Here is a 16,582-nt window from a genome sequence, read left to right as displayed (position 1 = left end):
GATAAACCGACACTTGATCTCCACCTGGCTACGAAGGGCTGTCTTCCAGCTTATCTTCCTGCTGTTAGTCTGATATCCCTCTAATAGCCTGCCAAAGAAGGTCAGAACACACTGACTCACATTAACTGCCCAGTCACCCAGTAAAAAGCAGCTTCCACCCTAGCTGCAGCTATAACACTATATGGCCACCAGGGGGCTTCCTGTGACAAGAACCACCATAAAAACATCTGTAACATCACTGCTGCAAGGCTTTGTCTTTAATTACTGACCAGAGGCTTTTGTTTGTTTGTTTTTTGCAATTTTGCCAAAAAATTAAAAGAAACAAAAAAATTAATAGATTTACATTGACAGAGTGATCCATATTGTATCTAGGGAAGAGAATATAATACAGACACTGAGCAAGCCAACAACCTAAGATTGTGGTGGTGACATTTACACAGAAAATCTCTATTCACATTAATCATCCTGACAAGTGGGGAAAATACAGAAGCGACTGTGACAAGATTGGGCAAAGTTCTATATACGAGTATGACTGTTATGATACGTTATGAATCAACGATCAAGAATAAACGTTCCCAGATTTGTTGCTGTGATATGCACATGATGTACTGTTATTTAAGTTACAAAAAAAAACTGAACACAGTTTAGACAGATCAGTGAAAAGGACCAGATGACAGATCTGTAGAAGAGGTAAAGGTTTCCTAAAAAAATAAAAGAGTTATGCCTTTAGGCTTCAGAGACATTATTTACACACGCGTCTACATGCCAGCTAAGCACCACCAGTAATAAAATGTACACTTGGGCAAGAAAATCAAAAGAAACTTGCCTATTATCATACCTTAGTTCTGAAAGGTACAAATTTGCATTTAATGTCTTGGTCTGTAAATACTGTATGCAAAAAAATGTGGTCGAGTGCATACAATAAGTCAGTACAAAAAAAACAGTTTTGACTTGAAAGACAGCGACTATCTGTAAATCTATCACCAAGACACAGGTATTTATAAAGGCAACGACAAACCAGCTGAATCTTGCACTTAGACTGATTTAAATACAGTGGTGTCCTAGATTTTCTAGAGAAAGTGGGAATTGAAAACTAAACAAATTTAATAAAGACTGTTAGGCATAAAAGCAAAATTAAGAAAACACCAATCACATCTGCAGAAATAGCTGAATTAATTCTCAGTCTCATCCATTATGTTATTTTGGTCTTGTTATAAAACTGTAGCCACAGCTGTTGTTTTTCTGTCACTGAGGGTTTTTAAATACAAGGACAAGCTGGGAATTCAATTTAGCTCTATGCATTGTAATAACACACACAGTATATTTAATCCAGTTTATTAAAAGAAAAAAATGAGAGTGCAAAAAATCAACTACAAAATTATAAAATACTGCGAAACCAATAAATGTCAAATATAGTTACAATCTGCACCGTGACACTGGACATGAACCCAGCATTTGTGGTAATCTGGGTCGAACCAGCTCAGTGAAAACTATTTCGCTCATATAAACCGAAACCACTGTAACCTCTCACATCTGCAGCCAAACCACAGTCAGCTTTCAGGATAGACGGACTAACACTTGATTACACGCACATGACTTATTTTTCAGCACAAATATTTATACATGTACTAAAAAATCAAATCAAAGTGGAGCTTCATAACTATTGGATTAGCGTGCACCACCAAACCCACATGTCGTTATTAGATAGGAGAAGTGGATGCATGATTTGTCAGAACAATTTTCACAAACAAACACATTGCCAGAATGAAGCCATACCTTTGGAATGTGATTCCTCTGACTATGCACTCCAAATCTCATTAAATCCAACAGAAACCATCCTAGCAAACACATCCAGATCCTCATGGTGGCATACACACACACACACACACACATACATCACCTGCAACAAAAATGCAGTGAAACTCACAGTCTAATATGTGCAAACCACACTAGCACACCCACAAACTCCCAGTCCACCCACATACACGCAGATTACATGCAGGCACACACATATCATCGTCTTCACACAATGAGACACCTGTTTGGCTTTGTGGCTTCGGGGCGAACTGAGTGTGGCGTGCGCTCTTGTCTTTGAGAGCTTGTAGTGTCCAGATACAATTACTTACATGCATGCCTAGGTGGATCAGAATTAATTGATTGTAACAAAGCAGTTTATTTGGGTTCCGCATACAGATGGACCAATGGGAAATCCATGGGAAACACTGTCCACATGCAGACAGATTTTTAGCATCATCTGACAGAATTCACTAGTCGCAGAGTTTCTCTACAGCTTTCTGAGATCCAGCTGATGTGAATTATGTGAAAGCAGAGAAGAAAAAAAACACTAGTAGTATTCTGAATCAAAGAGAAGATCTTAAATCAAAGAGGGACCATCCACACCCTCAACTCGTAACACAGAAATCAGAGAGCCCTTATGGAGACAATCCGTGGAGATCTGTCACAAGGGTCCTTCCTAAATAACGGATAATTGCTTCCAGAAAATTCCAGTCAGTTCTGGATCTGTAGAAGACTGATGAGTGTTGACAAGGCTATCTATCTATCTATCTATCTATCTATCTATCTATCTATCTATCTATCTATCTATCTATCTATCTATCAGTCCATTCATACATCCATCTATCTATCTATCCATTTATCCATCCGTCCGTCAATCTATCTGTCCATCATCTATCTATCCGTCCATCCGTCCGTCTATCTATCTATCTATCTATCTATCTATCTATCTATCTATCTATCTATCTATCTATCTATCTGTCAGTCCATTCATACATCCATCTATCTATCTATCCATTTATCCATCCGTCCGTCAATCTATCTGTCCATCATCTATCTATCCGTCCATCCATCCGTCCGTCCGTCTATCTATCTATCTATCTATCTATCTATCTATCTATCTATCTATCTATCTATCTATCTATCTATCTATCTATCTATCTATCTATCTATCTATCTATCTATCTATCTGTCAGTCCATTCATACATCCATCTATCTATCTATCCATTTATCCATCCGTCCGTCAATCTATCTGTCCATCATCTATCTATCCGTCCGTCTATCTATCTATCTATCTATCTATCTATCTATCTATCTATCTATCTATCTATCTATCTATCTATCTATCTATCTATCTATCTATCTATCTATCTATCTATCTATCTATCTATCTGTCTGTCTGTCCGTCCATCCATCTATCTATCCGTCCATCCGTCCGTCCGTCCGTCCGTCCGTCCATCCATCCATCCATCCATCCATCTATCTATCCATCCGTCCGTCAATCTATCTGTCCATCATCTATCTATCTATCCGTCCGTCCGTCCATCCATCCGTCCGTCCGTCCATCCATCCATCCGTCTATCTATCTATCTATCTATCTATCTATCTATCTATCTATCTATCTATCTATCTATCTATCTATCTATCTATCTATCTATCTATCTATCTATCTATCTATCTATCTATCTGTCCATCCATCTATCTGTCTGTCCATCCATCTATCTGTCTGTCCATCCATCTATCTATCCATCCATCCATCCATCCATCCATCTATCTATCTATCTATCTATCTATCTATCTATCTATCTATCTATCTATCTATCTGTCTATCTGTCTATCTGTCTATCTGTCTGTCTGTCTGTCTGTCTGTCTGTCTGTCTGTCTATCTCTCCATCCTTCCATCCATCCTGAATAGAAAAGAGAAATATTTCTGGTAAATATTTCATGGTAAAGCCACTTTGCATTCACTGCATGTGATTTATTGTGGGTTTGGGGATGGACAGTACTAAATCACTGTCTCAGAACAGATAATTACAGTCAGTGGAGCTGGAGCTGAGGGCACCGGTAAAAGTCTGAGACTGCCCGAGGATAGAGAGACAGTAAGGAGGAGAACAGGCGTGATATAGACGCCTGCACAATGACATATAATTATGAGTTTTCAGCAAACCATCTTACACACCAAAATGAGAAGAAAAAAATGCCTTAACAGTTTGCACAGCTGAGCTCAAAAAAGGGCAGAACGTCACATAATCACATGGTGTTGTTACTCTTGTTTATTGTCATTGTGACATCCAAATGAGGCACAATACTTTGCACATGTATAAATAGATATTAACTTAATCACAAACACATTTATATTTGTTGTACTAAACAACTGATAGCTGCTGTGGGGAAACAGATTAATCTGAATAGTTCAAACAGATTGTTTTCTGTTTTTTATGGATGGAACTCTCAGCAGCTGTCTTGACCAAAACCTATGATTCAGCGTGTAAAAACTTTTTAGAGCTTGAATTTAATTTGCATTCACATTTCTAGGATGCAAAAGTTTTAATAGAATGCTATTCATTTAAACCGACTTAACAAGGCTGTTGATAAAACTGCCATACAATCGAGTCATAAATATATTTCCACTATTGGATATTAAAGTAAATTACTTTTCATCCCATCAGTAAAATCCTTGACGCACTCCAATCTTACCATGAGCTCATTTGGTTCATTCTGAATCTGACATGTCTGAAAAAGACGCTTCTCAGTTCAATGCATCAGTGCATTGTTGTAATTTGCAGAGAGGGATTTTTTAAAAAGCTTGAGACATGGAAATGGCATGCACTGCAAGCTGCATAAAGAAAAGAGACAAGAAAACAACTCATTGCTTCAATTATAACTAAGATGACAGATGTGTTCAAAGGCTCATCATCTTAAGTAGTTTTTTAATACTAGGTTAAAGGCAACTGTGCATGTACGTCAGTGTCTAAACATCTCAGTAAAGTCTTCCTCATCAAAAAGTGAGGCAAGAGGCTTGGAAGTAAAGAAAAACAGTAATAAAAGTAAATGTGTTGTTCATGTTGTTGAAGTAGTCTGTTTTACATACCAAAGCTGCATTTATTTGATCTAAAACAGTAATATTGTGAAAAATCATTATAATTTAAAGACAACTGTTTTCAATCCGAATATATTTTTAAAATGTCATTTATTCCTGTGATGGCAAAGCTGAATATTTTAAGCAGTCTTCAAATATGCTGATTTATGCTCAAAAAACATTTCTTAGTATTTTCAATGTTGTTTAATTGTGCAACTTACTTTATGTTTTTGTAAAAACTATGATACATTTTTTCAGGATTCCTTCATGAACAAAATTCAAAAGAACAGCGTTTTTTTAAATAGAAATCTTTTAAGAAATTTCTTTACAAAAAAAGTAATTTCTATTAAAACATCCTACTGATCTCAAACTTTTGAACAGCAGTTCAAATAAATCACTAAATTCAAACCCCTGCCTTCTCAAGAACCATTAATAATAACCCTTTAGGCAGAAAATGACAGATGATAGAAAGAACAAAATGCACTCAACCTAACCTTCGACCTTTGTCCCTGAATTAGTAAGAAGAGGTGAAAAAATTAGCAGCTCTGGTTCTTTGTAAATGAAGATCTTGTATAAACAGAACTTCCAAAGTGTTTACTTTAAGGATAGTTGGAAATGTTTCTTGCATGTGTAGACTTTTGTCCAAATGTCCATGAACAAATACAGCAGATCTTACATTTGTTACTTTACACTCAGAGAGAGTGAGTTCAAAGGGAACGTTTGGAGATGTTGAATACTTCACAGCCTGTCTGAGTAATTCTGACACTTCCCTAGAGGAGGTCTCCATCCAACTCAAACCTAATTTTAGTGCAGAGTAAATCAATTACAGTGCCCACCATTGCCAAACGAAACCCATGGGAAGAACAAGGCTATTTCTAAACACACTAACACCACCATATATATATATATATATATATATATAGCCTCTGCAGACTGAGCAGAACAACCCAAAACAAATAAACAGAAACAAACACAAATGCATTATGACCACATCTACCATAACATTAACGTAAAACACGCACTGATTTTAAACATTTTAAACAAAATGACGATGTGTAAATTTTTCTTATTTTACCTAAATATCATATTTTTTTCATTTAGCACTGCCCTTCAGAAGCTATAGAAGATACTCACATGTTTCCCAGAAGACAAAATAAGTTAAAATTACCCTGATTCAAAAGTATTCACCCCCAGCTCTTAATGTATTGTGTTTCCTTCTGAAGCATTAGTGAGTGTTTGAACCTTCTGTAATAGTGGCATATGAGTCCCTCAGTTGTCCTCAGTGTGAAAAGATAGTTCTCAAAATCATAGCATCATTGTTGGAAAGGGTTCAAATACACAAAAATGCTGAAAAAAAAAAAAAAAAAAACGAAAAATTTGTTGGATCTGAAGGATTTTTTTGACGAACCAGCTGTGGATCATTCAGGTAACAACACAGTATTAAGAATATGTATGTAAACTTTTGAACGGGGTAATTTTTATAAATTCAACTATACCTCAATTGTATCTTAGTTGGTCAAGTCTATCATTTGGTCATCTGACCCAAAAATATGCATACATACAGTACACATATCCAACTAAACTCTCATGACTTTGGCCACATGTTTAACACTAAAAATGAACGACAAGCTAAATTAGCAATTACCTTTGACCCGTGACCTCCCGTTGATCTAAAGGGATCAAAAAAAGCCATAAGTTTCTTATTAATCCGTTCCACGGGGAGCATGACTCCAGGAAACTGGCAAAATGGCGGAGGCATCAAAGCGAAACATCACAACAAAAAGGTTCACAGCCAAGAGGTTATGCCACAAGAGAGACCGAAACTGAAGATATAAAACAGGTTATTTTAAAAAAAAAAATCTGGTGCTCTTTAGTCTTTGAAATCCACCACCTTTCTGACACATTATAATGGAGTCCAGGTGATTGACACTCTCACCAAAAAAACATTTGGTTTTGAATAGAACTGAATATGGAGTCCATCAGTATTCATATCTGCAGTTTCTAAGATTGAGTAACACCCCACAATGACCATGAATCTATTGTCCAAACAGCTCACAGCTGCCAAACACACATGGACAGACCGGGCTGCTATAGCTCAGAAACACCACACACCATCTTTATTTGGCTTCAAAAGAGAGACAAAAGAGATTTGGAAAGCCTGCTTGTGTTTGATATGTGATTACAAGTTCACAGTATGCTGGAAGACCCTGAGACTTTCATTTGTTCTCATTAGGAATATCTTTTGATTTTGTACATATATAACCACAGGTTAGACATTAAATTACCATCAGCCTGTCAGGAAAGGTGTGCAAACACAAATGCAGCTTCTAATGAGGTTTAAACAACTCTATGGATAATAATAAATGAACGTTAATTTAATGGATATGTATGGAGTTACTCATTAATCATTTACTCATCCAGTCATCATATAGCTCCCAAAAAAAAGCAAAAAGCAACAAAGATGTACTACAAACGTGGTACATAAGACTTGTCTGCTACATTCGTTTTCTATGTAGTCTTTTGAAATTGTACTTTCAAGGTGCTTCTTTGACATTTTTTAAAATCTTCTTTTTTGTGATTTAGCAAAAAAAGACCACTATGGACATTCTGTAATGTCTTCTTGTGCATTTTACAGAAGGTCATATGGGTTTGGAATGGCATGAAGGTGAATAAATAACAATATTTTTATTTTTGGGTCAACTATAAATTTTACTACATATGAGAAATAACTGAGTTACTATGGCACAGCAGCATAGCATTGCTACTTACAGTCAGTTTTGCGCGGATAGAGTCACTGCCCTTTGCCGTCTCTAATAAATCCTCCAGGTCATTTGAGGACAGCAGAAGCTCCTGGACAGGGAAAGGGAAAAGATGACAGATGAAAAAGATGATGTACGTATAACTGTATGTAGAAGATGTACAGTATATTGAGATAAAGAAATATCTTCTGTTGTTAAAAGGATTAGCTCACTTCCAGAATAAAAATTTCTTGATAATTTACTCACCCCCATGTCATCCAAGATTTTCATGTCTTTCTTTTTTCATTGGAAAAGAAATAAGGTTTTTAAGGAAAACATTCCAAGATTTTTCTCCATATAGTGGACTTCAATGGTGGCCAACTGGTTGAAGGTCCAAATTGCAGTTTCAATGCAGCTTCAAAGGACTCTACACAATCCCAGCCAAGGAATAAGTGAAACGATTGGTCATTTGAAAAAAACCACAAATGCTCATCTTGCACTAGCTCTGCAACATAATCAAATTGGAAAAGTAATGCACAGTTAGTTCTTCGTCTGTGTACTTCTGTTCAAAAAGCTAGGCTAGGGCGTAAAACTCCATCTCATTTTCCCCTTCAACTTCAAAAGCATCCGACTTCGTTGTTTTACCTTTTTTTGTAAAGGGCATTTGACTTTCTTTGCACGTTCGCTTTGTAAATACTTGGTTGGTACTTCTGCCTACGTCATGCGTGACCTTTTCAACGTGATTACGTAATGTGTGAGGTTGAGGTAGTGCAAGATGAGCATTTGTGGTTAAAAAGTATACAAATGTGTATTTTTCTTAGAAAATGATGATCGTTCCGCTAGGTAAGACCCTTATTCTTTGGCCGGGATCGTTTAGAGCTCTTTGAAGCTGCATTGAAACTGCAATTTGGACCTTCAACCCGCTAATCCCCATTGAAGTCAACTAAAGAAAGAAAGACATGAATATCTCTCAGGGCTCGAAATTAACTTTTTTACTTGGTAGTAGAGACCTGCGGGACCCACGGGACCCAACGCAACAGAGTGCGGCGCGGGACGAAACTTGATGGGCAAGTGCGGGTGCGGGCGGGTAGAGACTCGTGTGTGTGCGGGATGTGGGAAAATAAAATGATTCGCGGGACTCCCGCAAAATAGAAATATCTAAACATAAAATATCTAAAAACAATTGTTATTCACCTATTGCACAAAAGCTGCAAGAACAACATAAATATGATTAGTAAGCGTGAGAATAGGCAGTTTCGATTTAAAGCTTGTTTGCAGCGTGAGGAATGTAGCCATCTGCTGATTTCTGGAACGCATCGCCAATCAGTGGTGTTCAAGTTAAAATCCACTCACTGCTCAAAAGTTTTGCACAGTGCTGAATATTGCGTGCTTACGAATTACAACACACAAAGTGTAGACATTTATGAAAGGCTAATCGTGCATAATATCAATTGTGTTATAAGAGCTTTATGAGATTGCGTACTGAGATGTCAACTTTAAAGGAGCTTTGTTTGTTTGCATTCTGCCGTGGATGCACGCAGTAGCTCATGTTTGCTTTTTTGTTAAGAATAACAGTGGTTTGTGAATGTTGATGCTTAGCCTAAATAACAAATATTTTATCCAGAGCATTTATGCTGGGGTCTAGTGGAACTTACGAGATGTTACAGAACTTTTTCATGTAAATTCAACCGATGTACTGAAAAAATCTCTATAGGTTAATTTTATGCGGGCTTTTGCGGGCGTGAGCGGGACAAAACATGAACGTCGCGGACGGGAGCAGGACGAGATAACATTTATTTCCACGGGAGCGGGCGGGCGAGGGACACAATCTTGCGGGAGTGGGACTGAAAAATCCATCCCGCGCAGGTCTCTACTTGGTAGCACTGGTGCTCCCAACTTCAAAAAGTTAGGAGCACTGAAAATTTTTTAGGAGGACCTAATTTCTTTTTAGTAAAACGCCGATCTTGATTCTTCATGGTCGATTCTGATTGCAGATGTTTTACAAGCAAATGGGTTGATTCTGAAAGCCTTTTTAATGCATTTATTTTACGCCTTAAGCAAGGGACAAGAATGAATGAAAATATGAGTACATGAACAAGATGATTGTTTTCTCTATTATAGGTACAGCCATTTAAATTAGAGGCAACCACTGCATTTTTAAACAATCTACAGTATAAACAATAAAAAATAAACGACACAGTTCTTTCTTAGTCGTGTAGACAATAAATGCAGGCTACTCCTTCAATATTCAAAGTGCAAATAGACACCGAATTTTTCAAGCATGATACAGAGCTATAGACACTACACAATTTATTATAGCCCACACACTAATAACAGTCTAGATATTTTATGTAGCCTAATTGTCGCGCATTGGGGAGTCGCTCTCTAAACGTGGGGTGCTTTTGAATGTGCTTGCGCGTTTGACTTTTGCTTTCGTTTTAACGATCCCGCGAAACTCTCGACGGCGCGGAGCATGCATTCTGCAATACAAGAGATTACTTTAACAAAACCATTTGAAAGTGGGAGGACACAAACGGGGATTTTGAAAAGTGTGTCCCGAGTGGAAATTACGCCCCTGAGTGAGTGGAACTCTGCCGCTGAGTTATCATTTGATGTGAATGTATGCCGCATTGTACAGAATATTGAGACGGAGGCACCAGAATTGTATCTGACAGAATGTACTGTACGCTGTAGCACGAAATATAGTAGATTTCTTCAAAAGCAGATTGTGGAGACCTTTTAATTGTCCACAATCAAAAGAGAGAACGGCGAACCTGTCACTGCATCAGCTCACAACAGTCTGTGCAGTAGTTAGGCTAGCGAAAGTTTTGTAAAGAAATGAAACCAAGTCGCAACACAACAATTTCTCGCACTCGCACAAATGCTCCCAAATATAATTTGAGGTCGCGCAGATTAAATTTTGGGAGCATATGCGACCAAAATGGTTGCAATTTCGAGCCCTGTCTCTGATGACATAGGGGTAAGTAAAATATCAGAATTTTTTTTCTGAAAATGAACAAATCCTTTAACTCATAATGAATTAATTTTCCACTCGGTAGAAACTAACTCAGAAGACATCAGTGTGGGTAGGTTAAATAACATTCGCTGTACAGTATGGCTCGCTCACCTCTTCGGTATGTATGCGAGGAGAGCGAGGTGGTTTGTGTCCGGTTCCACCACACTGGGGTTGGAAAAAGGCACATTGATCTCGAGCTGCATCTGGTTCTCCCATCAGAAATGCCACTTGCATCAGATCACCCTACAGAAACGAGGCAAATGAAACACCTATAAGGATGCATACATACAACCCATATGTGACCCTGGACCACAAAACCAATTATAGGTGTCATTTTTTTAATAAATGAAAAAATAAGCTTTCAATTGTTGTATGGTTTGTTAGGATAGGAGATACAACTATTTGTAAATCTGGATCTAATGGTGCAAAAAAATCGAACTATTGAGAAAATCGCCTTTAAAGTTGTCCAAATTAAGTTCTTAGCAATGCATATTACCAATCAGAAATTAGTTTTGGACATATTTACGGTAGGAAATTTACAAAGTATCTTCATGGAACATTATTTTTCCATAATTTTTTTTTGACCCATACAATGTATTTTTGGCTATTGCTACAAATAAACCTGTGCTACTTAAGACTGGTTTTGTGGTCCAGGGTCACATATACATAAGCATACACGCTTTTACAAACAGTTCATTTTAGATATAAATACATATGACTCAGTCAACGCTTGGATGGAGTCTAGATGACAGTCCAGTAATCTCTTAAACATCTTACAATACAATGATGTTTGATTCTGAAGCGTTGCCCCAGAAGTTGGTAAAATGCAAATCCTAATCATGTCACCACATGACTGAGTTGAGTGTATGAGTATGTAAATGGGATGTTTGCACTCTATGATGTCATTCTCTGAAACTAAGCCTAGACTTCATGCTGTATTAACTTTCCTGTATAACACAACTAAAAAAGGACATTTGACATGTGCGCAGCTGTCTAAACTATACTCCTACTCACATTAAATGCCTGTCCTTCACACGGCCAAAAACACCCTAGCTACATCTAGCTCATTTTACATCTAGTGTCACTCATTTTAAGTGATCATTTATATGCCAAACAGGTTAAACTGGCATCTAAAATGGCATATAGCACCAAAACGTTAAAATGTCAACAATCACATATTTAGGGAAATAGAAGTGGCTCCTTTACTCTATACAGAAGCAGCACATTAAAGTAGTTTACCCAAAAATCAAAATCTGCTGAAAATGTATTCACCCCCTTAGGCTATCCAAGATATAGATGAGTTTGTTTTGTCATCAGAACAGATTTGAAGAAATTTAGCATTAAATCACTTCCTCACCATTGGATTCTCTACAGTGAATGGGCGCCATCAGAATAAGAGTTTAAAGAGCTGATAAAACAATTAAAATAATTCACAAGTAATCCACATGACTCCAGTCCATTAAACAACATCTTGTGAAGTGAAAAGCTGCGTGTTTGTAAGAAACAAATCCATCATTTTTACGATCAAACCATTGTTTCCAGCTAAGATAATAGTCCTAATATTCTAGTCCTATAATAATGCTTTCTCGCTGGGGTTATTATGGATTATGGACTCATATTTTGTCCAGAAGAAGGTTGAAAATGATGGATGATGGATTTTATTCTTACAACAACACAGCTTTTCACTTCACAAGATGGACTACGTTTATGTTGTGGATCATTGTGATGTTTTTATCAGCCGTTGGAACGCTCATTTTGATGGCACCCATTTACAAATCATGAAACAAACATCGGTTTGCAATAGTAGGCTTTTATTCACTCCTTGGCGCAATGTGAGGCACTTTTTATTATGGATGCACGCACTTTATTGGACTTGTTTTGGACTGATAAAGAGAAACACCCGCCCCATTGCATTATAAAGCTTGATAGAGCCATAACTGTTTTTAATATAACTCAGATTGCATTCATCCTAAAGAAGGAAGTCATATGCACCTTGCCTTGAGAGTGAATAAATAATGGGTTAATTTTTATTTTTGGGTGAACTAACCCTTTATTATTATTCTAGTCCAATAATAATGCTTTCTCCAGTGAAAAAAAATCTAAATCAGGAGAGAAATATGCACAGATCAAACACCGTTTACAAGCCCAAACAGTTCTAGACAAATATGTCAGGTGATTTTGATGTGAAATGACAGCAGGCGACGTTTTCACTGGAGTAAGCCTTATCACAGATTATGGATTCATATTTTGGCCAGAAGTGACAGTTTAAAGTAAAAAAAGCCTTAATGATGGATTTAATTCTTACAACAATGCAGCTTTTCACTTCACAAGATGTTAATTGATGGACTAGTTTCATGTTGTGGATCACTGCAATGTTTTTATCAGCAGTTTGAACTCTCATTTTGACAGCACCCATTCACAAATCATGAAACAAACATTTCGATCTTGCATTGATCTTGGAGCAAATTTTTAGCAAATCTGTTTTTTTGGATGAACTGTTAATTTAAAGGGTTAGTTCACCCAAAAATGAATGCACACATGGAGAGGAGAGACCAAAACAAAACAACGGTCACAAATTAGAAGTTCAAAATGAGGATTTGTAAGGAGGACTTTATAAGCCAAGAGAAGACTAGTTTTCCTTCTCTAACGTAAGGAAACTTTCCTCCGTTTGCTCCTGTAAACAAACACATACGTCCTACGCCATCTACCCGGAACGGCTTCTGTGTACGACCAGTTAGCGCAAGCTAAATTAAAGTGATTATTAGGTTTTAAATATGGATATTTTTCTTACACAAATGCAGCAATTCACTAAAGGAAACCTTTATTCACCCCCCGGAGCTGTCTGAGGCACTTTTATTATAGATGGATGCACTTTATTGGACTTGTTTTGGACTGATGAAGAGAAACACCCGCCCATTGCAATATAAAGCTTGAAGGAGCCAAAACAATTTTTTTTATAACTCTGATTGCATTTGTCTGAAAGAAGGAAGTATATATACATGTAGTATGCCTTGAGGATATCCTACATGTTTATTAACCCTTTAATATTCTAGTCCTATAATATTGCTTTCTCCAGTGAAAACGTTGTCTCATCTGAATCAGGATCGTAATATTCACAGATCAAGCACCGTTTACAAGCCAAAACAGTTATAAACACGTTATCACGAATTATGGACTCATATTTGGATGGTGTGATGGTTTAAAGTTAATATAAATTTGATTCTTACAACAACGTAGCTTTTCACTTCACAAGATTTTAATTGATGGACTAGGTTCATGTTGTGGATCATTAAGAGCAGTTTGAACTCTCATTTTGATGGCACCCATTCACATATCATGAAACAAATTCATCCACATCTTGAATTGATCTTGGAGTAAATTTTCAGCAAATTTTCATTTTTGGTTGAACTATACCTTTAAGGGATTCTCTCCTACAAATCAATACGGCTGTCAGTTTGAACAATGCATTAAAGGATTAGAAACTTCAAATTTACGAGACCGGCTCTATAGGTAAATGATCAAGTTTACAATTCCTTATTAAATTCATTCTTTAACTGAGTGCTTCATGGAGTGCTTCATGTTATGACATGCTACCAACAAATCATACTCTTGTTCAATTTTGCTTCAGATACTATTTATGTAAGAAACAGTGCTGGCAGTTTGTAACAGATAGTTGCACATAAAAAATATATAAAATCTCTATCCGCTTGTCAGCAACCGAATGTCCAATCCATCTGGAATCTTGGATGACTACAAACGCAGATGTTCAGCTTGGGGTATAGTAACTACTACTATACACTGAGAGACCCTCATCATCCATAAAACAGACTTTGGCTTTAAATGCAGACTGGGAACGTTTTTGGAGATGTATTTACAGTATGTGTCATGTGATGAAGGATACACTATTCTCATCACACAGTAAGTGATGGTACTACATCCTTGCATGTTCGGACCTGATAAAACAAAATGTTCTTTGCGTACTGACCTCAAAAGGTGTCTCAAAACCCTCAATGATTCCTCCGACCATAACCAGGCCATCGGTGGAGATTCCCAAACCTTCCTTGTAAGCCCAATCGACGCTCTCAACCATGGAGCAATCCACATACAACGCCAACCGGCCTGAGGAGACGCTGACTGCAATGCAGTGCCAGCCCCCATCAGACAGCACTGCCACGGGGAACCTGGGAACGACAGAACGGGTTTGAAAAACAAACTACTTTATTTAGTTTTCTTGACAGGGTGGTCAGTTGCATGCTAAATTATCGGAAAACAGAGAGAGTCAGGAGAACCCAAAGAAAAGCAGAAGCCATGAAATTTCCTGGCAAAACATTTGGAGTCACAATGCTTCCTGTCTGTATAATGACAAATGACTTTTTTTTGGTATACGCAAGCTTAAGCTAAACAGAAACCCGTATGAGAGCACAGTAAGAACATTATGCCATTGTTATGTCATCTTATAATAAATGAGAATCACAAACAAGTCAAATGTGAGCGTAAAACTTCCATTTATTTTGTCCTGCAGGTGGGTAATTAGGCGACAGGTCCAAATATTAGTTTTGAAAGGCCATGAGTTAAATCCCATGCCTCATTTACATGTCTCGACTGTAAGGCTTGGCTTAAGTCTAAGCCAAATCCAGAAATCCTGGTTTAATATATCACAGAGCGCCTCAACACAGTGGGGTCTGTGCTTGTGTTTAAAATTAACCGTTGGCCAAAACTAATACTTTGATGACATGAAGAATGAGCAGATGATGATGATGGTTTTGTCATCATGGAAGAGGAACAAAGAAGGTCAATGACATTCAACAGCAAGCAACGGAAAATAAGAGAAGAGAGGGAGAATAAACAGACTGTGGTTACATAACAGGATTCACTGAGATGTGCCTTTTAATTTTATCTTTTCCCTGCCAAGAAGACAGCTTTGGGACCAAAGTGTGAACTGCAAAATAATGAAGACCACCAAGTAATTGAGTCTTCAGATGGTTCCCTGTTAATCGCAGTTTAAGAGTATTTCAACATTGGCAATTACGTAGGCTTGTTTTCTTTCCAAACTGTCTTCTCAGGGAATATGTTTTTTATTTGGGGAATAATTGTTTGGATACTTTAACTGTCTGCACTAAAAGAAAATGAAACAAAATGAAAAAGTAAAATCAAAATGTAGTAAAAAAAAGTTTTAAAATTATATAAAATAACTAAAATAAAATAAAGTAAAATAAATTAAGTAAAACCGAATAAAATAATGTTAAATCAAGTCAAATAAAGTAAAATTAAATTAAATAAAAAAATAAATAAACTAAAGTAAAAAAAGTAAAATAAAATGAAATAAAATAAAGTAAAATAACGTAAAATGAAGTAAAATTAAATTTAAAAATTTTAATAAATGAAAAGTAAAATAAAATAAAGAAAAATAAAATTAAAAGTAGAATAAAATGACGTAAAATAAACTAAAATAAAGTAAAATAATATAAAAGAAAGTAAAAGAAAAGAAAGTAAAACAAACTATAATAAAGTAAAAAACAAAAATAAGAAAAATAAATGAAATAAAATAAAAAGTAAAATAAAAAAGTAAAATACAATGAAATAAAGAAAAATAAAATAAAATAATATAATAAAGTAAAATAAAATAAAATAAAGAAAATGAAATCAAATGAAATTAAATAAAATAAATAAAATAAAATAATAAAACAAAAGTAAAATTAAATTTAAAAAAATGTAATTAAATGAAATCAAATAAAATAAAATAAAAAAGTAAAATAAAATAAAGTAATATAAAATAAAGTAAAATTAAATAAAGTAAAATAAAAATAAAGAAAAACAAAATAAAATTAAATTAAATAAAAAGTAAAATTAAATAAAGTAAAATAAATAACAATAAAATAAAGTGAAATAAAATAAAGTAAAATGAAATAAAATAGCTAAAACAAATTAAGTAAAATAAATAAAGAAGTAAAATA

General features: G+C 35.9%; 1 protein-coding gene across 1 annotated transcript in view; it reads right to left on the bottom strand.

The window, feature by feature from the left end:
* LOC141292056 (uncharacterized) overlaps window positions 1-16,582 on the bottom strand; it is a 93,502-nt gene that overhangs the window by 44,220 nt on the left and 32,700 nt on the right. Inside the window, exons 9-11 of the mRNA XM_073824023.1 lie at window positions 14,614-14,809; window positions 10,740-10,871; window positions 7,644-7,724 (exon numbers count right to left, since the gene is read on the bottom strand). Coding sequence (XP_073680124.1) covers window positions 7,644-7,724; window positions 10,740-10,871; window positions 14,614-14,809 — 409 coding nt within the window. The remainder of the gene's footprint in view (window positions 1-7,643; window positions 7,725-10,739; window positions 10,872-14,613; window positions 14,810-16,582) is intronic.

Source organism: Garra rufa, chromosome 19 (assembly GCF_049309525.1).
Source record: "Garra rufa chromosome 19, GarRuf1.0, whole genome shotgun sequence".
Taxonomy (NCBI): Eukaryota; Metazoa; Chordata; class Actinopteri; order Cypriniformes; family Cyprinidae; genus Garra; species Garra rufa.
The sequence above is the reverse complement of the archived record's forward strand: the minus strand, read 5'-3'. Positions and strand labels throughout refer to the sequence as shown.